Below are 23,080 nucleotides of genomic sequence, written 5' to 3' on the forward strand. Positions count from 1 at the left end.
CCTTAATCAGCAAGGATCATTTTCTTAGCCTCAGTCATTTACCTACTCTTTCCACCTGCTTGCCTCTCCACCATCAAAATGAAAAACCAGCTTCTCTTTCCTTCATTCCACCAGTTCTTCTGAAGAATTTAGCAAACAGTAACAATTCTTTTTCATCTCTGTGATGATTTCATTATGCCATAAAGGTTTGCTAGGTTTGTTTATTTTTCCACAAGAAATAAAGTCAAGTGCTATAGAGCATGTATTTTAATCCATATTTTAAAAACAAACTTACATGAATTTATATGAAGTTTCGATATTTATACCTGTTATAATTTTTATAATGCCTGAAATAGTCTGCATAGTAAATTTAACATTTCCTTTTGCTGTGAAATCATCAGTTGCAAGTAGCAAATGTAACACTTCAATGACAATCATTGTACATGCAGAATGCCCAGCCAAAAGCATGTATCGCTTTCAAATTAACTCGCGGTAGCATGGGGTGCTATATGTTTTGCATATCAACAACTTTGCTGGGTAATCCAAAAATGTCCAAAAGAATAACAGTTCTCCCATTTATTCATGCCTTTCATGAAGGATTAAAAAAAAAAAAAGTTTCCTGCCTTTGATCTGAAAGGCTACACTCTTCTCTCAGTCTGATAGGTTGTTCCTTGGCTCCCCTGCACTAGCCCAGGTAAATCAAAGCAATGCCAGAAAAACACAAACATTGACCGACTTCCCCAGGAAATTCCCTGCCTGGAGACGGGGCGGGGAAAGGGCTGATAGTCCCCCTTGAGATCTGAGAGAAGAGTTTTCGCCCACTGGGATTAAGCGTGGACATATGCTGAGCTTCGGATTTGTGTTGGCTGGTATGCAGCAGTTCTATTGGTGTGTCCTAGGGGGATGAAGGAAGAGGGCATTCACGGGAAGTGCTTGAGCTTTCTCTACCTGACAAAGGTCTGAAGCGGCCAGAGCCCAGCTAGCCGCCTCCCCCTATCCCATGTGTTTGTACTGAGATCTGTCCCTCGGAATCTGCACCTGATTGGCTGTCAGTTTGTGATGTATGTGGTAAATTGTGAGCGTTATCACAATGACCAGGCCCAAGATCAGCCCCAAAATCAGGGGCAAAGTTTCTTCCAGTTGCTCCCTCTCATCAACGGGGCACTTGTGCTCTGAAAAGGAAAAGACAATAAAATATCAGCAATAAACGTCAAATACCTATAGGACACACGCAGTTTCAAGAAGCACAGGTGAAACAAAAGGACCTCAGGTGTATGTCTTTTAGGTCATCAAATTCAATGTAATTTTACTACTTAAAAAATGGAAGCCTAAAACAGCAAAGGGGCTGGGGGGGGGAGTATCAAAACTGGGGTCACTTAGACCAAGTGCTAAGTGTCAAAGCCAAGATGTCAATCCAAGTCCCCTGATCCCCTGGCCGATGCTCAATCCATAGCTAACACACTGCTTCCAATGCTTTGGTGCTAGGGGATAAACCATGAATTCAATTTACTATAAATCGTGATATACCCACACTTAATATTGTACCAAAACTCAATGGAACTTTATTGAAAAGATCCTAAAATTAGTAAATGAATTGCAGAATTTAGGATATTAGCCCACATAGGTGACTAGGTGGAACAAAGTACAATTATTTTCATTATAGGATTTTGACCTGGAAGGAAGCTTAAAAATCATATGGTTCAAAACATTTTTTTATTATGTCTGTCTCCAGCCATCCTGTAACATCAGTTATTTAAAATTATATCCTTCCAGATATAATTTGTAGATGTAAGTTTTATGTTCGATCTTTCTTTTTCCTTTCCCAGTGTTGATGATTTATCACAAAAATCATTTAGAGTAGCAAGTGCCAATAAATGTAGAATGTAAAATGGGGAGGAGAATGATGTCAAGCCTCCTTTTTTCCCATTACTAATTATAATGAAGCTAGGAAATAGTATTTAGTAGTTCAGGCATGAAATTATAATCTATAGGGATGTTGTCACTGGTATCTGTTGTCAACTGAATGCTCTGTTCACAAACTTTTAGTGCAGCAAATACCACACTCCTATAGAAGAAGCTATCATATTATCAAAAATAGTGGTCATTCTGGAAAGATTTCTGCTTATGATGGATATTTTATGAGAAGTACCACAATTCACAGGGTGAAAGTCTATTTACTTTGTGAAGAATATAAGTTCATTTTTCATTTTAAAAATTAAAAACAACTTAATTTTCTCTATTATCATTCCACCTACCCACAGCACAAAAAAACAAAAAACTCAACTATTCTAAGTGAATCTTAAGAAATTATGGTTGTACAATGAATAGAGCTCTAAACTTGGCGTCAGGAAAACATGAATTCATATGCAGCCTTAGATCCTTACAAGGCTGTGTGATTCTGGACAAGTAATTTCACCCATGTCTGCTTCAATTTCATCGTATCAATGGGGATAAAAACAACAGTTAACTCCCAAGGTTGTGAGGATCAAATGAGGTAATATTTATAAAGTACTTTACAAACCTTAAAGCACCATATACATGCTATTATTATTATTACATAATAGTCTACTGTAGTCTCCCAAACATATAAATATTATATTTAGTAGGATGTGCATTAACTCCCTTAGATCAGATAAGACTCTCTAAAGTATAATGAATTGCCCTTTGGCAAGAGAATAGTTAAGCAAATATTTAATAGACATAAATATCTCAATATAATTTTTAAAATAGTAAAGTTGAATAAGAAAAAAGTAAGATATGAAAAATGCCAAAGCCATATAGAATACTTAGAAGGTGGATAACCTACAAATCATGAATTCCTTTTTCAAAAAGATGAAAGGAATTGGATATATCAAGCACTGAACAGTAACACACATGCAAAAATGTAATTGAAGATATCACAATAGACAGGAAATGACTAGTTGCTAAAGTAGGAATATTTTAAATTTTGCTATATGGCATCAGCCCATCAGAATAGCAGAATAAAAATTTTAAAAATATTAATAAAAATTAGACTAGTGCCAATTTAACATGTTCAAATAAAATATTGATATTAAAAGTGGGAAACAAAGGAAAAGATATCAACACAGATTTTCATATCATCCTTAACTATAGAATTTATAGCACGAATCGGTTACCACAACTAGGCCAAGAGTTTATTGAAACTGGCTCCACTTCATCACTAAGAAAACAAATTTGATAGCTGAGGAAATCACTATTTTTATGATATAAACTTATTTGTAAAACACTACAGATAAGAATAGGGGAAAATCAAGTAGTATCATCTTATGAAATCCTGGAGGAAAAAATGAGTCAACAGAAAACTTGGCCAAAGACTCAAGCAAATGAGATCATCCCAAGAGCCTTTACAGATGAAGTTAGGCCCGCAGCACAAGACAATAAAAAATGCATAAATTGAACAAAGCCTTGAGCAGTTCTATTACAAGCTACATTCATCACTGCTGACAATGGAGTCACTATATTTGGGTTTTGAGTCAACAAATATTCAATTTTCATCTCTATGTGAGGCACTTGGGGACATGATAAATCTGAAGGGTTCCTACCCTTAAGTAGCTCATATCTAACCTCTAGGGAGATTGCTACATGAGGGAGGGAAAAGGTAAGAAAGATAACTGGGGGGGAAGGGGTTGTGAGAGAATCTGGACCAAAACAAGCTCACCCAGAAGAAAACCCTGATGGAATTCCATTCATTTGGAAAGTATTGAGAGATCAGTTTTCAAGATAAACGAAATGGGACAGGATAAAAATACTGAACTCCTGGGGAAGGTGAGGTGGGAAAGGTGGTGGAATCAGATATAGTGTGTTATAATTAACAGGAAGATCCCTGAACCTGATGTCAGAGGACCTGGCTTCCAAACCACCCTTAGCACTCCTTGGGTGATCTCTGGCAAATCACTTAGCCTTAATTTCCTCATTTGTAAAATTAGGGGGGTGAATCTGATAACCTCTGAAACTTCCCCCCAAAACAGTCAAAGAGGCAATAACCAATGATCCATTGTCCTACTGTGTATTTTTATAAGAAAAATCTACATCATTGAGGGAATTACCAATGAAAATATGAAAAGGGAGGCAGACTTCCTATTTAAACCACATCTTTACAACTACACATAATACAAAGTTTTGACAAATGCAATATCCCTTTGTATTTGGGGGGGAGGGAGGGAAGAGAGGTTATTTAAACAAAACAAGAAGGCATCTTTGACTTTGTAGAATAAAATGTCACTTTAATGGCTGTCTTCCAACAATAACTATCCTAATTATTTGTCATAAAATGCATAATTCTTTGAAATATACAACCACAAAGATAATCTAAAAAGGGAAGTACATGTTAATTAAGCATGTTGATCACTACAGGTTGTTGAATATGAATGCAAATAGAGCAAGGATTCCTATAAGACTATATTCTCAAGGTCGAGTAGACTACAAGACTATAGGGTTCTCTCAGTCTTTATATTGTCTTATATTTTTGGGAAAAGTTGATGGCCTGGCAGTCCATCAAAAAATAAAGGATAATAAATGGCTATTCCTGGTACCCAGAGAATGTTAAAAAAAAAAAAAAAAAAAAAAAAAAAAACAAGTGAACCAAAAAACAAAGAGTATGACCTCTATAATTTTGGACATTTTCTTTGATGAGTTTATGAAAGAATATGGAAAAGAATTTATAGGATGAGGTTAAGTAGGGGTACAGAAAGATAATGGGGGAGAAGGGGATGACTCTGCCAGCTATTGCCTAAAGTAATAATAATTATTCAATCATTCATATATATATATAATCACCACAAACCAAAAACAATATAAATCAACCATTTTTCCCCTCACTTGCTAAATGTTTCAATATACATACCATTCTCAGATTGTAAATCTTACGAGTTATTTGTGTACATATCCTCTTTTTTTTAATAAGCTTTTTCATGGTAAAAACTAAGATCTTGTTAATTTTTATATCCATACTGCAGTGCCAAGTACTAAGAACAGTATATTCTTGAACATATTTGCACTCAAAAAGTATTAAATGATAAATCATTTTGCTTAGGATAATGAGAATACTTTCTAACATTTGGTAGGTACTTAAATGTTTATTGATTGAATATTATTAAGGATGATGACAAAAGGGATTATTGTTCAGGTATTAAATGCAATATATGGCCTATTGATTTTCCACTAACCTGGGGATTCTGTGATTGTTATTTAATTCACTTTTTAAATATTCCTTTTTAAAACAATAATTGCTATTATTTATAGAGTAGCTACTACTCTGTGCCAAAAACTGTGCTAAGTAATTTGTAAAGAGCATCTCATTTGGTTTTTAACGAAAGCTCTATTGCTTTTATTATCTCTATTTTACAGTTGTGGAAACTGAGGCAAAGAAATATTGGCTTGCTAAGAGTCACATAGCTAAGAAGTTACTGATGCCAAATTGGAACTCAGGTTTCCCTGATTAGAGGCCCAGAATTCTACCCATTGTCCCATCCAGCTACCTGATTTCATTTGTTTAAAAAGTTGGGGGATATATGGAAAATAATGTGACATTCTAGCCAACCCAATCCCAGTTCTTAAACTAAAATCTGCTCCTGGTGAACCATTTTTTAGCAAAAAGGGTATTTTTTGTTTCTTATATGTCTATTTCTGGTTAAAAAAAAATGTCCACCTCAAATAGAGTGAACAAAGACAGACAAAAGTGATGAAAATCTGAGAAGGATATTTAACACCAACTTTTATTTCTGTAAACCAAGGGTAATTATATTTTTTGGCTCTTGAAAAAGAAAACACTTATTTCAATTTTATTTGGTTAAATTATATATGTGACTTCTAAAAGATTTAATTTTTTTTAAAGTCCTAGACACTGAGGTCTCAGTTTAAGATCATTTAAAGGTTTTATTTTAAAAAAGGAAGTAATTTTGGGATATTTTCATTCTAAGTTAAATAAATTTTTTATGAATGTATCTTTATATGGGACTCTATGGAACAATGTAGAGTAATTAAGAGTGCCAGACCCAAGGTCAGTAGTTCTTTGTTGAAATCCTAAATCTAATTTAAGATTAGTGACCCAGGGTAAGTCTTTTAACTTCTCTGAGGAGACAATAGCTTTTACCTTCCAGTACTATTTTGAGAATTAATTTGTTTGGGAAGCACATTGCAAACATCTGAGTTATATATAAATAGCAGCTATTATTCCAGATTATTCCATTTGATTCTTGAAACAACTTTGTGAGGTGGGGTAATAAATTTAAAGGAAGGGATATTGAGGCTTCTATTTCTGACTTCTGTGGGAGGCTACAGGAGCAGTAGAAAAAAATGCTTTAAACCAAATAAGTCAATTTTACAGTCATTTGAAATAGTTTGGTCTGGTAAAGCAGAACAGAGGTTGAATTTTGGGGAGGAGAAATTTGGAATAAATTTAATATAATTCAAAGTACAATCCCTGTGCCCAGATCTTACTTCAAATTCTACTTCTGGGCTGAGAATAATCTAAGACAACTAAGAAAGTTATTAAAGGATTAAGGAAGATTTAAAGTAGAACCTAAAGTAAATCAAGGAATAAAAAAAGAGGGCTCTAAGATAAGAAGACAGAGGAACACTTAGAGAGTAAAGAAAATTGATAGACTAGATTAATAGATGGGGCAAATTTGGTGAAAAATTGAAGACCAGGTAGGTATGGCAACTAAGTAGCACAGTGGATGGAGCTGGAGACTAGGTCTGGAGTCAGGAAGACCTAAATTCAAATCCAGTCTCAGATACTAATGGTGACTGTGCTGTTTCTTTATCTGTAAAATGAATTGAAGAAGCGAAAGACAAAAACTCCAATATCTTTGCCAAGAAAATCCCAAATGAGGTCACAAAGAGTGGACATGACTTGAATAACAACAAAAGTGTAGTTGTAGAATTTACTTCCTTTAGTAAATTGGTTTAGAATGTCAAATTATAAGAGGTGATAATTCTCTGTCAATGTCTTAGCCAATTGTTAAAGATATAAGTGGTATTTTTAAAAAGTCAAGACTGAAAATCTGAAACATGAAGAATCAGGGAAAAGTATGAAATACGGGGAGTAAGGGAAACTTGTACAATGATTTGTATCAAATGTACCTTATTTGTAATCTTGACACTTGTTAAAATGATGAGAATAGAAAAGTATTACACGGAAGAGAGGGAAAGGAAAACAATGTTGCATAATTAGAGATTAAAAAGATTTAAGGCTCTTTTAAAAGATTTTAGAGCTAGATATTCTGGTGAGAAAGCTTGTGTCCTTCAAAAACTGATACAGTGAAACTATTAGGTTCATCCAAAGGAAAAAGAGAAGAGTTGTAATGGTTGTTAATTCTTAGATAGGAGTACTGAGGCACATATTTGTTGAACTGATAGCAACAATAGAAGTCTTTTGTCTTTTGAAATAAAGCAAGACTTTTCTGAAGGCTTATCAAATATTTGGTGATTCATGTGGGTAAAAGTGGAATAAATCTAAAAAAGTATTTCTAATGATTATGAATTTGGGGGCCAACGAATGGAAATCATGAGGGCACAGACTGTATTTTTCTGACTGTAGTCCAATGAAGGCAGGAGATGAATAAAATAAAATAAAAAATAACCTGGGAATAGGTAATTTAGAAAATGGTGCCTGGGAATAGGATTTGTACTTCTGGTGAATGGCTTAGAATACAGTCATAAAAAATTCTTGGCAAGACTTCACCAAACAAAGGCTGATATGAATCTATTTGCAGGATGTCTTGCAAATCTAGTTGAAAATTCTTTAAATTAAAAAGAATGGGAGAAGAAGAAGCATGCTTATGTATAGTCTCCAATTTACATGCCAGAGAAAATAATTACAAATAAGGAAGAGAATAATAGCTGAGATAACCAGAAATGAGATAAAGTTCAAAATCGGAACTAGTAGTTTAAAAAATTATGTCACCAAATATCTACTCAAAAATTTCAGAGTTTAAAAACAACTGGAGATTTTAACACAAAGAAGCAAATTTTAGCTTGTAGGTGTCATTGAGATTTGTTGGGATGAAAATAATGACCAAATCATGGTTCTAGATAAGTATACCCTATTTAAAAAGGAATGGGAGAGGTAAAAGTGGGGAGAGGGGTAACACAGCATATTAAGAAGGTATGTTTATGAAGAAAGCCGGGGAGAGGGAAGCAACATGATGGAGAATATTTGAGTGAAGGTCAGCAGAAAGAAGATAAGAAATGACTTCTTATTGTAAGGCAGTACAGATCAGCTGCACAGAAAAAGAAAACATATGAGGAATTTGTGAAGCAGATCAGAATTCTGGCACAGAGGTATAACACTGAAACAATGAAGGACTTCAATTATCCAGACATTCTAGAGTTCTATTTCTGCATAAGTAAAGCAGTTAATAATTTGATTATTTGTCTTTGTGATAATTTCATCCTTCAAAAGACAAAGAACCACCAAGACAGAATTCTATTCAGTGTCTATCTAAGAGAACCAGTTGCTGATATAAAAATGATGAAAACCTTGAAGTTTCTGATAGAGGAGAGAAAATCCTAGGATATTCTGACATGTAATCTATACTTTGGGAGGGTTTAAGGGAAAGATATGACTCTATAAATTAAAAATTTTACTATAGAAGACATCCCAAGAGAAACAGGAAATACTAGTGAAATTCTGAACATTCAAAATAAAACTATTTCCATGAGGAAAGAAAGCATTTGTTTGAAGAGACCCATGTGCATGCAAAGGAATCTCTTCCATTAATATAGATTTTTAAAAGTAATATTCAGAAGATGATAACATGGTCAGGCAACTGAGGAAGAACATAAATCAGCATATAGCCCCATAAAAACAATGTCAGAAGACCTAAAGTTCACAATTTGCTGAGGCTGGTACAGGAAAGTAAAGCAATAAAATGGGGATAGAATGGGACTAAAATAAGATAAAATAACCAATGGAATCTTTAATTGAGGTGGATGAGACAATAACTGACAACAACAAAAAAAGGCAGAGATACTCAAATTTAATTTTGCTCCTCATTGCCAATGAAAATGACCTTTGTTCTAGAAATAGCAAAACAAAGATGACTGATGCGGAGTTGGTACCCAAAATATGGAAAGGGATGTGGTAGAAAAGTATATGGTTCACTCTGATAACTCCATCAGATTTACTCAGATACAAACCCAACAAACCTGGATTGTATTTGCTGAACAACGAGGAGAAAAGAGAGGAGTCACAAAAATGGAGAAGGAAAAATTTCATAATTAAAAAAAAGAGCAAAATCTGCAGACTGTATGCCAGCAAGTTTGTCTTAATTTCTGTATAAATTCCACAACTATTTACTAAATAAATGATCAACAAATATTGAGAGAGCCAATGTGACTTTAAGTACAAATCATGCCAGATTAATCTCATTTTCTTTTCTGACAAATGACTAAACTAGTAGATGAAAGGATTTCTGTTCTCCTAGATTTGCACAAAGCTTTTAATAAAGTTCCTTTATAGTATAATATATATTTTTATATTATATATATCACATATGTCATATATTATATATTAATGAAGTTTCTATATATAGGAATATGTAAATATATTCCTATAGAAAAGATGGCGAAATACGGGCAAGATGGTAATATGGGCATCTAGGTGATGCAGTGGATAGAGCACCAGCCCTGAAGTCAGAAGATCTGAGTTCAAATCTGGCCTTAGACACTTAACACTTCCTAGCTGTGTGATCCTAGGCAAGTCACTTAACCCCAATTGTCTCAGGAAAAAAAAAAGGATGGTAATATAATCAAATGGATTAAAAAAATCTGGTGAGGGTCTTCAGTGGAGTACCCCAGGGATCTGTCTTGAATCTGTATAACTTTGTATTTTGATCAAAGGCTTGGATAAAAGAATAGATGCTGATGCTCATCAAATCAAACTGGGCACTTTTAGCCTGGACATCTTTATAAAGGGTGAAGGAAGAAAAAGAGAATATCTTTTTTTCAAGTATTTTCAGGGATCAAATCCAGGGAAAATGGGTAGAAGTTATAGATGTAAATTTAGTCATGTCACAAAAAAAATTCTTGACAATCAGTTGTCCAGAGGTGTAATAGATTGCTGGGTTTCTCAAAGAGGATGGAAGTGCACTTTTCAGGGGTATATAATAAGGAAGCTTTCTTTCACATAAGGATTAAACTAGATGACTGCTGTGGTTTCTTCCAGTTCTTAAATTCTATAATTCTGTGAGACTCATAATGGTCAAGTACCAAGATCATATAGCTATAAATGTCAGAACTTGATCTCAAATCTCGGTTCTCTTACTCCAGAGGCAAAACTCTTCCTCCCACCTCCTATTTTTCTTAAATAAAAGTGAATTGAATTGACTCAAATTTTTAGTCAGGGAATTGGTAAAAAATAGTTAAGCTTTTGCACTCTCAAGCTTATTGAATAAGGGTCTAAGGCCAGATTTGAACTCAGATCTTCCTGACTTCAGAGCTGGTGCTCTATCCACTGCTCTGCCCAGGAGTAAACTCTTATCCTTTTGGCTTTATCTGGTCACTCACTTTTCTATCAAAGAGACAGCTTTGAGCTTTATCATCATTTTATGTTTATTTGTTTTTGGATGGATGATTTACTTCAGGTAAATGGTGTTCCATAACTTAAGATATGAGATTAGACACTATTTCTGGCATTTCTCCATGGGACTGTAGATTGTCTGGAAATTTTGGAGGATTGTTGGCAACAATGAAAGGAAAAGTTGATGATGTAAAATGTAAACATCTTATAAGGGGAAATAAAAGTGTGTCCCAAAGGTTAATGTTAGCTGGAGACTATGTGACCAAGAGATTTCTGAGCCCAATCTCTTTGATCTCTTTACTTTGAATCTACTGTAATTATTTCTTCTGGAATTTGTATCCACAACGTTCTGAAGAATTGGAAGAAATTAGAAGGTTCAGTAGTTGACAGTTACAATACGATGTTATTTATATCAGTCTGAATCATACTATATCCTACCAAAACACAATTAAAAGCACATAGAAAAATTATTCCATGAATTATATAAAGAAAGTCCAATATAACAAAAATAAATTTAAGGTAAATATATATGGGTAGTTGTAATAATAGTAGTAACAACAACAATACATTCTGAAATAAACCCACATAAGTCATCAGCATTCTTATATATCACTAACAAAACCCAACAGTTAGAGATACAAAAAGAAATTCCATTTAAAGTAACTACTGATTGTATAAAATATTTAGGAATCTATCTGCCAAGGGAAAATCAGAAACTTTATGAGCAAAACTACAAAACACTTTTCACACAAATTAAGTCTGATCTAACCAACTGGAAAAATATTAAATGCTCTTGGATTGGGCGAGCAAATATAATAAAGATGACAATACTACCTAAATTAATCTATTTATTTAGCGCTATACCAATCAGACTCCCAAAAAACTACTTTGATGAATTAGAAAAAATAACAACAAAGTTCATATGGAAAAACAAAAGGTCAAGAATTTCAAGGGAATTAATGAAAAAAAAAATCAAATGAAGGTGGCCTAGCTGTACCAGATCTAAAATTATATTATAAAGCAGCAGTTACTAAAACCATCTGGTATTGGCTAAGAAATAGACTAGTTGATCAATGGAATAAGTTAGGTTCAAAGGACAAAACAGCCAATAACTGTAATAATATAATGTTTGACAAACCCAAAGACACCAGTTTCTGGGATAAGAATGCATTATTTGACAAAAATTGCTGGGAAAATTGGAAATCAGTATGGCAGAAACTAGGCACTGACCCACACTTAACACCGTACACCAAGATAAGGTCAAAATGGGTTCATGACCTAGGCATAAAGAATGAGATTATAAATAAATTGGAAGAGCATAGGATAGTTTACCTGTCAGACCTGTGGAAGAGGGAGGAATTTATGACCAAAGAAGAACTAGAGATCACTATTGACCACAACATAGAAAATTTTGATTATATCAAATTGAAAAGTTTTTGTACAAACAAAACAAATGCAAACAAGATTAGAAGGGAAACAATAAACTGGGAAAACATTTTTACAATCAAAGGTTCTGATAAAGGCCTCATTTCCAAAATATATAGAGAACTGACCCTAATCTATAAAAAATCAAACCATTCTCCAATTGATAAATGGTCAAAGGATATGAACAGACAATTCTCAGACGAAAAAACTGAAACTATTTATAGACATATGAAAATATGCTCCAAATCATTATTAATCAGAGCAATGCAAATTAAGACAACTCTGAGATACCACTACACACCTGTCAGATTGGCTAGAATATCAGGGAAAGATAATGGGGAATGTTGGAGGGGATGTGGGAAAACAGGGACACTGATACATTGTTGGTGGAATTGTGAACACATCCAGCCATTCTGGAGAGCAATTTGGAACTATGCTCAAAAAGTTATCAAGCTGTGCATACCCTTTGATCCAGCAGTGTTTCTACTGGGCTTATACTCCAAAGAGATACTAAAGAAAGGAAAGGGACCTATATGTGCCAAAATGTTTGTGGCAGTCCTGTTGGTAGTGGCTAGAAGCTGGAAAATGAAAGGATGTCCATCAATTGGAGAATGGTTGAGTAAATTGTGGTATATGAACGTTATGGAATATTATTGTTCTGTAAGGAACGACCAGCAGGATGAATACAGAGAGGACTGGCGAGACTTACATGAACTGATGCTGAGTGAAATGAGCAGAACCAGAAGATCATTATATACCTCAACAATGATACTGTTTGAGGACGTATTCTGATGGAAGTGGACCTCTTTGATAAAGAGAGCCTTAATTGAGCAAAGATGGACAGAAGCAGCTACACCCAGAGAAAGAACACTGGAAATGAATATAAACTGCTTGCATTTATGTTTTTCCTCCCGGGTTATTTATACCTTCTGAATTCAATTCTCCCTGTGCAACAAGAAAACTGTTTGGTTCTGCACACATATATTGTATCTAGGATATACTGCAACCCATTCAACATGTAAAGGATTGCTTGCCATCTGGGGGAAGGGGTGGAGGGAGGGAGGGGAAAAATCGGAACAGAAATGAATGCAAGGAATAATGCTGTAAAAAATTACCCTGGCATGCGTTCTATCAATAAAAAATTATTAAAAAAACACAATACATTCTGCATATTGCTCATTGATTTCCACAGTTCTTTCACACATATTGGCTTGTTTGAAAGTTATGATAATCCTATAAGAGTAGGACAGTTACTATTTTCCTCATTCTAAAGATGAAAAAACTAAGGTTGTGACTTACCCAAATTTATGTAGCTGGGAAGACTGTTAGGATTCAACCATACATATTCCCCCTTCTTAGTCAAACTCTAATTTTAGAATAATGAAGTATATATGCATACTATATATTTCTATCCTAGTCAAAATTATTCTAATAGCCTTAAGTGTACAAGCAATTTTCAGGGGAAATTTACCCCATTTCATCACAGCTGGCAATGTTATAGAGTTCACATAATATATCAAGATTATGAATTAATTGTAAAAAAGTAAATCTCAAGAAATTTCTTAATTCACTTAAGTATCTCATACCTGTAGATGTTATACATTATGTGTGTATACATAATAACATATATTATATATACTATATATGTATATGTATGTATGGTTATATTGTGATGTCATCAGATATATTTTAAGTAGTGTTCATGGCTAGTCAAGCTTGATGCTTTAAGATGAGTGAAGAATAGTGATAACCCTGATTTGGGGTTACTATCAGTTTTGCTAAAGTACATACAAAAACATTTTATTAACAATTTCTAGTTCATAGGATGCCAGATTTGGAGCTAAAAGACACATTTAAGATTAAGATAAGCTTAATTTTCTTATTTTTGCATTTTGCATTTGCAGAGAGTTTAAATGATTTGCTCAAGATTACTAGAAAGTTAATAGCAGAGTCAGAAATAGAATATAGGTACAAATTCGAAATCCAGTACCCTCTCAATTCACAAGTTAATTAAATGGAATCAGATTAAATCTGAGTCTGAATCTGAATCAAAATTAAGATCTAATGAACTTTGAACTTTTGAATCTTTAATGGAAGCAAGTTGCATTGGAAAATTCTTGTGGTATCATATTGTGATTATTGAACCATAGACATCACACACACACACACACACACACACACACACACACACATACACAAGTCAATAGAATGGCAGTAGTTAATACTGCAGAAGAAAGAAAAATTGAATGGAAATTTTTCTTTAAAATTTTCTGTTGGGTTGCTTCTTTGGTTCTACCAAATAAAAATGAGATGACCTCTCAAGACAGACTATGCGGTTAGATCCTAGAGTAATATGACAAATTTGGTTCTGACATTAATAGTTTTGATCTAGTGGATAATTTAGAGTGAGTAAAATGACTTCCTGGAGTTATCTGCTTCCTCAGTTGAAGTTTATATGATTTCAGAAAATCAAGCTATGACTTAGGAGATGACTATAGTTATTATGCCAGATGGTCTTTATGTAGGTGAACTGGGTAAGTAGTTTACTCTTGAATATAATGTGCTTAGTTAGGTTCAATGTAAGATAGATGGTCCACAAACTTACAAATCCTAGAAATACAGTAACAGCTCACTTATCCAGACATCATTTATATGGTGACCTCCTCTAACAGGATATAGTTCCAAACCTGGAAGTGATCAATAATGATTTTCAGAATGAAAAGTAGATGTCAAAAAACAGAATAAACTGTGAATTAGGATCTGGGTCCTAGTTCTTCCAATAATTACTTATGTCACCATAATTCATAGTCTCCCTGAGTATCCTTAATTTTCTCACCTGGAAAAAGAGAGGTTAAATCAGATAATCCCTAAAACCCCTTGTTACACTACCATTCTGTGATCCTATGTGATTCTGTAATAAATTATTCCCCAAAGACACCAGATAAATGTAGATCTGTGAAATGAAATAAGTATTGGAGACAGAACCAATGGACCTGGGTTGGAATTTCAGCCTCTACTACTGATCAGTTATGTAACCATGGCTAGGTTTCTGGACTTCCAGTTTCTTCATTTATAAGTTGAAGAGATTCTATTAAATATCCTGGTCACATGCTCTTTCTATAGTAAGAATTTGTCAATCAACTTGAAATATGTTTTATTGATAACTAACATGTATAATGAAGATACTGAGGTTCTACAATTATCACTTTTTGATTAAACTTCAATCAGTGGTCTTCATAAATTGCTGTGGGCAAAATCTTTTATCATCTACACTGATGAGCTTCTTTCAACTTAGCTAGGATGTTATTCAGACAATACGTAACAAATAGAGCGTTGATGAGGTCAAACTTTTCTGCTTTCCTAAGAACTGCTCATAACTTCTCCAGCATAGCCTTGGAAAGTTATTTACTCCATACCAAAAAGAAATGCTGAAAGAGGGCTTTAGATAACAGAATATCACATAATGGATGTTTCTTGTCTATTTCTCTATCAAGGTTTTTGGGAAGTCCCACTGTTTAAAATTAATTTAGCATAAATTCCAATTTGTTTTTTTCTCTGTAAAGGGGATAGAGAGACACTAGTGAAAACCACATCATCCCAGCACAACTGAAGATGTAACTGGAACTTTGATCTGTCCTTCAAGGAAAAGTAGCCACTTTGTAAGAGACTGAGAGTCAATCATTCACTTTCTATCAATTATTTAGAAATCAGCTTTCCCCTCTTACCTTCACTGAAAACAAAGTCAGAGATAATATCAAACGGCTGGATATGGACTGATGAGAGGAGCAAAGCAACGGTTTTCTGATGATCAGTGGAAGTGAGAGAGATAGTCTGTTGAGCTTGGCACTCATAGGATTTCCCAGCTGGAGTGACTAAGGCAGATAGGCGATGAGAACTGGCTGTGTATTTCTTAGCTATAGAGGTGGCAGAGACAACAAATAAAATTAATCCTATAATAATCATAATTAGCATTTATATAATCCTTTTGAATTTTCATTTTTTTCTTCATAACAACCTTGAGGGAATGTTATTATCATTCCCCATTTTAAAGATGAAGAAACTGAGACAGTAAGAAGATAAGTGACTAGTCACACAACTAGTGGTAAGACTGAATTTGAACCAAACTATCACTCTTTGCAGATGATATGATGGTATACCTAGAAAACCCCAGAGATTCTACTAAAAAGTTATTAGAAATAATTCATAATTTTAGCAAAGTAGCAGGATACAAAATAAATCCCCATAAATCCTCAGCATTCTTATACACCACCAACAAAATCCAAGAGCAAGAGATACAAAGAGAAATTCCATTCAAAATAACTGTTGATAGCATAAAATATTTGGGAATCTACCTACCAAAGGAAAGTCAGGAATTATATGAGCAAAATTACAAAAAAGTTTTCACACAAATAAAGTCAGACTTAAATAATTGGAAAAATATTAAGTGCTCTTGGATAGGCCGAGCAAATATAATAAAGATGACAATACTCCCTAAACTAATCTATTTATTTAGTGCTATACCAATCAGACTTCCAAGAAAATATTTTAATGATTTAGAAAAAATAACAACAAAATTCATATGGAACAATAAAAAGTCGAGAATCTCAAGGGAATTAATGAAAAAAAAATCAAATGAAGGTGGTCTAGCTGTACCTGATCTAAAATTATATTATAAAGCAGCAGTCACCAAAACCATCTGGTATTGGCTTAGAAATAGATTAGTTGATCAGTGGAAAAGGTTAGGTTCACAAGACAGAATAGTCAACTATAGCAATCTAGTGTTTGACAAACCCAAAGATTCTAAATTTTGGGATAAGATTTCATTATTTGATAAAAACTGCTGGATAACTGGAAATTAGTATGGCAGAAATTAGGCAAGGACCCACACTTAACACCACATACCAAGATAAGATCAAAATGGGTCCATGACCTAGGCATAAAGAACGAGATTATAAATAAATTAGAGGAACATAGGATAGTTTATCTCTCAGACTTGTGGAGGAGAAAGAAATTTGTGACCAAAGATGAACTAGAGACCATTACCAATCACAAAATAGAAAATTTTGATTATATCAAATTAAAAAGCCTTTGTACAAACAGAACGAATGCAAACAAGATTAGTAGGGAAGTAACTAACTGGGAAAACATCTTTACAATTAAAGGTTCTGATAAAGGCCTCATTTCCAAAATATATAGAGAACTGACTCAAATTTATAAAAAATCAAGCCATTCTCCAATTGATAAATGGTCAAAGGATATGAACAGACAATTTTCAGATGAAGAAATTGAAACTATTACCACTCACATGAAAGAGTGTTCCAAATCACTATTGATCAGAGAAATGCAAATTAAGACAACTCTGAGATATCACTACACTCCTGTCAGATTGGCTAAGATGACAGGAAAAAACAATGATGAATGTTGGAGGGGATGCGGGAAAACGGGGACATTGATGCATTGTTGGTGGAGTTGTGAACGAATCCAGCCATTCTGGAGAGCGATCTGGAATTATGCCCAAAAAGTTATCAAACTGTGCATACCCTTTGATCCAACAGTGTTTCTATTGGGCTTATACCCCAAAGAGATACTAAAAAAGGGAAGGGGACCTGTATGTGCCAAAATGTTTGTAGCAGCCCTGTTTGTAGTGGCTAGAAACTGGAAAATGAATGGATGCCCATCAATTGGAGAATGGCTGGGTAAATTGTGGTATATGAATGTTATGGAATATTATTGCTCTGTAAGGAATGACCAGCAGGATGAATACAGAGAGGCTTGGAGAGACCTACATGGACTGATGCTAAGTGAGATGAGCAGAACCAGGAGATCATTATACACTTCGACAACGATATTGTATGAGGATGTATTCTGATGGAAGTGGATTTCTCTGACAAAGAGACTTAACTGAGTTTCATTGGAGAAATGATGGACAGAAACAGCTACACCCAAAGAAGGAATACTGGGAAATGAATGTGAACTATTTGCATTTTTGATTTTCTTCCCGAGTTATTTTTACCTTCTGAATCCAATTCTCCCTGTGCAACAAGAGAACTGTTTGGTTCTGCAAATATGTATTGTATCTAGGATATACTGCAACATGTTTAGCATATATAGGACTGCTTGCCATCCTGGGGGGGGGGGGAGGAGGGAGGGAGGGGGAAAAAACGAAACATAAGTGATTGCAAGGGATAATGTCGTGTAGAAATTATCCTGGCATGGATTCTGTCAATGCGAAGTTATTATTAAATAAAAAAAAAAAAAAAAAGACTGAATTTGAACTCAAGTTTTTCTGACTCTGGGCAAATAGAGGTTACAGTGGGAAAAAAACATTGGACTTGATACCAGGAAGACTTATTTTCATGAGTCCAAATTTGACTTCAATCACTTACTATATGCATAACGCCTGGGCAAGTCATTTAACCTTATTTACCTCAATTTTTCATCTATAAAATGAACTGAAGAAGGTAATGGCAAACCACTCCAGTATCTTTGCCAAGAAAAATCATGAAAAGTAAGAAACAACTCAACAACAACAATTTCCTGACCCTAAATCTAGCTAATCCACTTCTCTATTTCTAATCTCTAATAAATCAAATTACATAATGGAGAGGGAATAACTGGCCATCCCTGAACAGTCTGAAACTTGAACTCTGTACCTGATATTTAATTTCAACTTTAATTGACTCCCCCCTAAACCAATAAAGAAATAAAATTAGCAGCCTTTATTAGGGCTTCTGATTTCTCCAGCTTTTGAATTTAGTCATTTGTGTTTTAGTTAGTGATAATAATTTGAAATCCAAATTTCTCTCTAGTGATAAAAATGATTTAAAAATATAAATATGAACAAATACTTTTGTTCAAGTCTTTCCTTGCAGGATCATACTATTTTTTTTCCTGAAGAAATGAATGGTTTGAATTACTCTGGATAAATGTTGTTGTATGCCATTTTGCAAAGCACTTAGACACATTTTCTCATGTAATCTTCATAACAATTCTTTGAAAATTGTCAATCCTCTTTTTTTTCTGAAAGAAACTGAAACTCAGATTGTGATTCAAGATTACAAAGCTAAGAAGTGGCAATGCCTGCGCCTACAATGACTTGCAAAGCTGATGTTTTTCCCTTTTACCTTCTTTCCCTCCCCCCAACATTTTCCTGCCTTCTATAATAAGTATAAAGGGACCTTCTAGCATGTTGTTGTTTTTCAACCAAAGGAAAACACATTTTGTGGGTAGGGAGTATATAATTGATCATTGAAAGCAGTGTATCAATGTATCAGAAATATAAAGCATAAACCCTACCTATCACCAGTACTGAGGGATAAAATTGAAAAAAAAAAAAAAGAAATCATCAATATTTAAAACTGTTAGACAGAATGTAGCAAAATAGATGATTTCCCTGACTATATTTAAGATATAAAGTAGGTAGTTGGAAACTTGGGCACATTTTCATGGAGATATTATGAGAAGATTAGAGCTTTTTCTATTAGTGTGAACTGCTGGATAGATGAATTAAGGGTGGGTACAAATGGGGATAATTTAACAAAAATTGACGCTGAACAGTCCTTCACTTTAGAATACATTTAGGTAATTAAGGCCCAAGGGCCAATATGGTGTAGGAAGATTCCCAGAAAAATGTGAAAATGGAAATTGGAAAATTTGCTAGGCTTTACATGAATGAGCGGAAATTGCATCACCATTACAAAGCAGTTTCAAGGCAGAAAAATCAGAGTAAAATAGAGACAGACAAACACACAAAAGAAATAAAAGAGAGAAAAGAGACACAGAGAGACAAGGAGAGAGAGAAGAGAGAAAAAGAGAAAAGAATCACCTTTCCCCAACATCCTCATCACCCCTTGAAGAAAGGGTTCAAATGGATACAAAAGGAGAGAGGAAGAGACCCTCTCTAATGGAAACTGGCTACATCAGCTGCTTAGGTAAGTGGAAAAGGGAGACTAGCCTCAGGTCTTTTTCTGCAGTGCGGAGAGTGTCTAGAAACTGGGGTGGACCCTGGGCCAAGGTGTCCAGATGGATTGTGGATGATTTGTCTCTGCCCTGCAGTGGGAACATCTGGTGATCACAAACCTCCTGGGAACTGGGGCAGCCTAGCCCGGCGTATCGGAGGGTGCAGGGGGCAGCTTGGTTCTTTCAGTCTTCTGCCTCCCTGGGCCAGAGACCGGGCCATAGAAGGAAGAACATAACCTGAGCTCCACTCATCAAAGAAGAGATTGTGAACGGAGAGATTTCCTCCTAGGCCGATTCTGGAGTTTGGGGAACTAAACTGGACCATTAGGGTAGGAGACACGCCATCTTTCACTCCCTCCTACTTGGGGAAGCACAAGATGCAACTTCCCAGACCCATCCGCGCCCTCAATTCCCTCATCCTTACTTACGATTTACAGCGTCTTTAAAGTACGTTCTCTCTGAAGTATCGTAAACAAATTGAACTTTGCTCAGCCTCCAGGAAGCTTCCACGCCCTTAGAGGTGTTGTGGCTTTCCTGGAAGGGTAAAAGAACAGTCAGGAGGAAAGGGCCTTGGAGCCCCAAGTAACCATTTAGCATAGTAGATAGCACTTTCTCCGGGGAAACTGAATACGAATCCAGAGGTTTTTCTGACCTTAGCTTTATTTTTAACGCTTGCACCATTTACCATCTCCTAAATACACACTATGGAAATTATAGAAATTGAATGCATTGATGTGCATCTATATATTTTATTGCCCCCTTGGTACCCTTGAAAGGGGTCACTTGAGTCATCCACAGGCTGTTGTTGTGAATCGGAAATGAAAAATCCCTCCCTCTGAGGCGTCCCGGCCCTGGGGTTACCTTCACGAAGAGCATTTTGAGGGCGTAAGCTTTGTCCACCCAGAAAACTTGCAACTCCGATTCATTGTGCCCACATCGGCCCTTCATTTCAGCACCCCGGGAAAGTGGAATATCAGCTTGTTCCGTGATCAGCTAGAGGCAAAAACACAGGGAACCGTGGCTCAGAAGCTGACGGGGATCAGCCCCACACCCAGCCGCTGGGCCCAGGAGAAGCGCATTCAGGGGAATGTAAAGGGTTCGGCGCCAAAGCCTTGCGGCCTTCATGGGACCTGAGAATGAATTCAAAGGTGCAACCCCGCAGAACCGGCGAAAGTGGCTGTGGATACGGGGGTCGGAGGAGATGGAAATAAAATTGTATCCAGACAAAACTCGGAAATATACTCGGGCGCTGTTTTCGCAGTTTATTTTTCAAACCCTCTCTCCCCATCCCAGGGCCATGCGGAATGGGCAGTAGTTAGGTACATTAGGGGAGCAAAGTGCAATGAAGCGGGTAGAGCAAAGGGAAGGTGCTAGAGGATCAGTTTGCATTTCCAAAGTGAACACCATGCAGCATTCCAGAGGAACAGCTAAAGTCTTCATGGGGCCTGTAAGATGGGGGCCCTTTGCCTGCATTCATTCCAAGCTTCAGTCAGCACTCTGTATTAAAGGGACTTCACATCCCTCTGTGAGCTAATCTTGAGAGCAAGCTGGGTTGAAACGGTTCCTTACATCGACATAATTGCTGGCCCACACATCATAAGGTACAATAAATTTTGCTGCAAATTCTGCCATTAGACACGTTGTCCCATTTTCCCGCACCACAAATATATCTTTTTCAGGGTTAGTGGAAAGACCTGAGAGATTTTCAACTTCTTGTTCTGCCATGATCTGAGCAATTGTATCTGTGAAACAAAAATATAATATCGGTTCTGTGCTTAACAATCCAAGGCTTCTGAGTCACAGTTAGGCACAATGGTAAAGATGCAGTCAGTGTTCAGCTGGTAGTTAGGTAAAGTTGCCGATTTTGCAGTGCACGGGATGTGCAATTGAATAATGAGCATCACAACCCTATGAAAAGACACGATCGATTCAACTTTAACATGTCTTTAAAACCCTTACAAGCCTGGAGCAGGGAACACTCCTGTTTTCTAAACCATGATTTTCTTTCAAAAGCTCCAACCCATGCACGACTTAAACTCCTCTCCCTCAGTTCTGTCTGCAAATACCGTAAGCCATGTGTGAATCCCTGGTAGAGGTGAAAGCACAGGCAAATTAAAACGAGTACATTTGAACTGAAAGGTAGCTGGCGGACTAGAAGGTGCTAGTGCTATTCTTTTTAAGAAGTTCAACCCGACTGGTGGATGCAAGAACCTTACTCACGGAAAAGCAAGAACAGGACTTGAAGACGCAAGATTCCCGGAGCAGTTCTCCTCCTATGGTCCATGCTTCTTCTGCTGACTGGATCCAGATGTTCTGCTGTCCGATGGGGAGGTCCCAGAAAAACTCCTCCAGAGGAAGAGGAAGAGGGGGAAGAGAGAGAGAGAGAGAGAGAGAGAGAGAGAGAGAGAGAGAAGAGAAGAGAGAGGAGGAGAAAGAGGGAGGGAGAGGAAAGAGGAGAAAGAGAGGGAAATAGGGAGAGTGAGGGAAGGAGAAAGACAGGGAGAGATTGAGGGGGGGGAGAGGGGGAAGCAGAGAGAGAGGAGAGCAGTAAGAGTGAGAGAATAGGGAAAGAGAGGAGAGAGAGAGAGAGAGAGAGAGAGAGAGAGAGAGAGAGAGAGAGAGAGAGAGAGAGAGAAGAGAGAGAGAGAGAGAAGAGAGAAGAGAGAGAGAGAGAGAGAGAGGAGAGAGAGAGAGAGAGAGAGAGAGAGAGAGAGAGAGAGAGAGAGAGAGAGAGGAGAGAGAGAGAGAGCGCTCAATACCAAGTACTTGTTCTGTGGTGCAGCACAGACGCAAGCTTAAGAGGAACTCTACTCACTGCAGAGGGGGAGGCAAGCTCGGATGAGAGCTGTCCACGGTAGCCAGTGCTGAAAGGAATCCAGTTGTGGTACTAGCTCTTGTCTTGTTTTTCTAGATGTAGAACTAGATTGACTTGCGTTGCAGGGAAACGTACATTTTCCGCTGTTAAGTGTTATTCCTGTTCTTTTCGACCTTCTATCACATGTGTTGCAACTGCATATGAAAGGATCAGTATATCTCAAATAACTTAATAGCAATTCAGTCTCCTACAGTGTCTATAGGAAATCCCCTAATTTTTACATGATTTAGGTATTATATTACTGTTTTACTGTCTTGAAATCTTAAAATGCCCCTTGCTCTTGAGGGAAACTGTAGCCC

General features: G+C 36.1%; 1 protein-coding gene across 3 annotated transcripts; it reads right to left on the bottom strand.

The window, feature by feature from the left end:
* Nucleotides 1-231: 231 nt before the first annotated feature.
* LAMP5 (lysosomal associated membrane protein family member 5) lies at nt 232-23,080 on the bottom strand. 3 transcript variants are annotated; one of them, XM_051975934.1, is made up of 7 exons: nt 22,722-23,080; nt 22,127-22,249; nt 21,476-21,648; nt 20,768-20,899; nt 20,335-20,440; nt 15,673-15,861; nt 232-1,151 (listed from the first exon to the last, which is right to left on the bottom strand). In XM_051975934.1, the coding sequence occupies exons 2-7, from the start codon at nt 22,188-22,190 to the stop codon at nt 973-975; spliced, it is 843 nt and encodes a 280-aa protein (XP_051831894.1). In that variant the 5' UTR covers nt 22,191-22,249; nt 22,722-23,080; the 3' UTR covers nt 232-972. The 3 variants fall into 3 exon arrangements, with proteins under 3 accessions (XP_051831894.1, XP_051831893.1, XP_051831895.1); XM_051975933.1 differs by having other exon boundaries at nt 22,127-22,252; XM_051975935.1 differs by lacking the exon at nt 22,722-23,080 and having other exon boundaries at nt 22,127-22,277.

The sequence above is a fragment of the Antechinus flavipes genome, chromosome 2 (genome assembly GCF_016432865.1).
Source record: "Antechinus flavipes isolate AdamAnt ecotype Samford, QLD, Australia chromosome 2, AdamAnt_v2, whole genome shotgun sequence".
In the NCBI taxonomy this organism is placed as follows: Eukaryota; Metazoa; Chordata; class Mammalia; order Dasyuromorphia; family Dasyuridae; genus Antechinus; species Antechinus flavipes.

Coding starts and splice junctions, on each gene's coding strand:
- LAMP5 (XM_051975934.1), bottom strand. CDS start 22,190: ATGGACCATAGGAGGAGAACTGCTCCGGGAATCTTGCGTCTTCAAGTC. Junction 21,649..22,126: donor AGTCCTGTTCTTGCTTTTCC/GTGAGTAAGGTT, acceptor TTTGTTTCACAG/ATACAATTGCTCAGATCATG. Junction 1,152..15,672: donor TGACTTTGTTTTCAGTGAAG/GTAAGAGGGGAA, acceptor TTTCCTTTTCAG/AGCACAAGTGCCCCGTTGAT.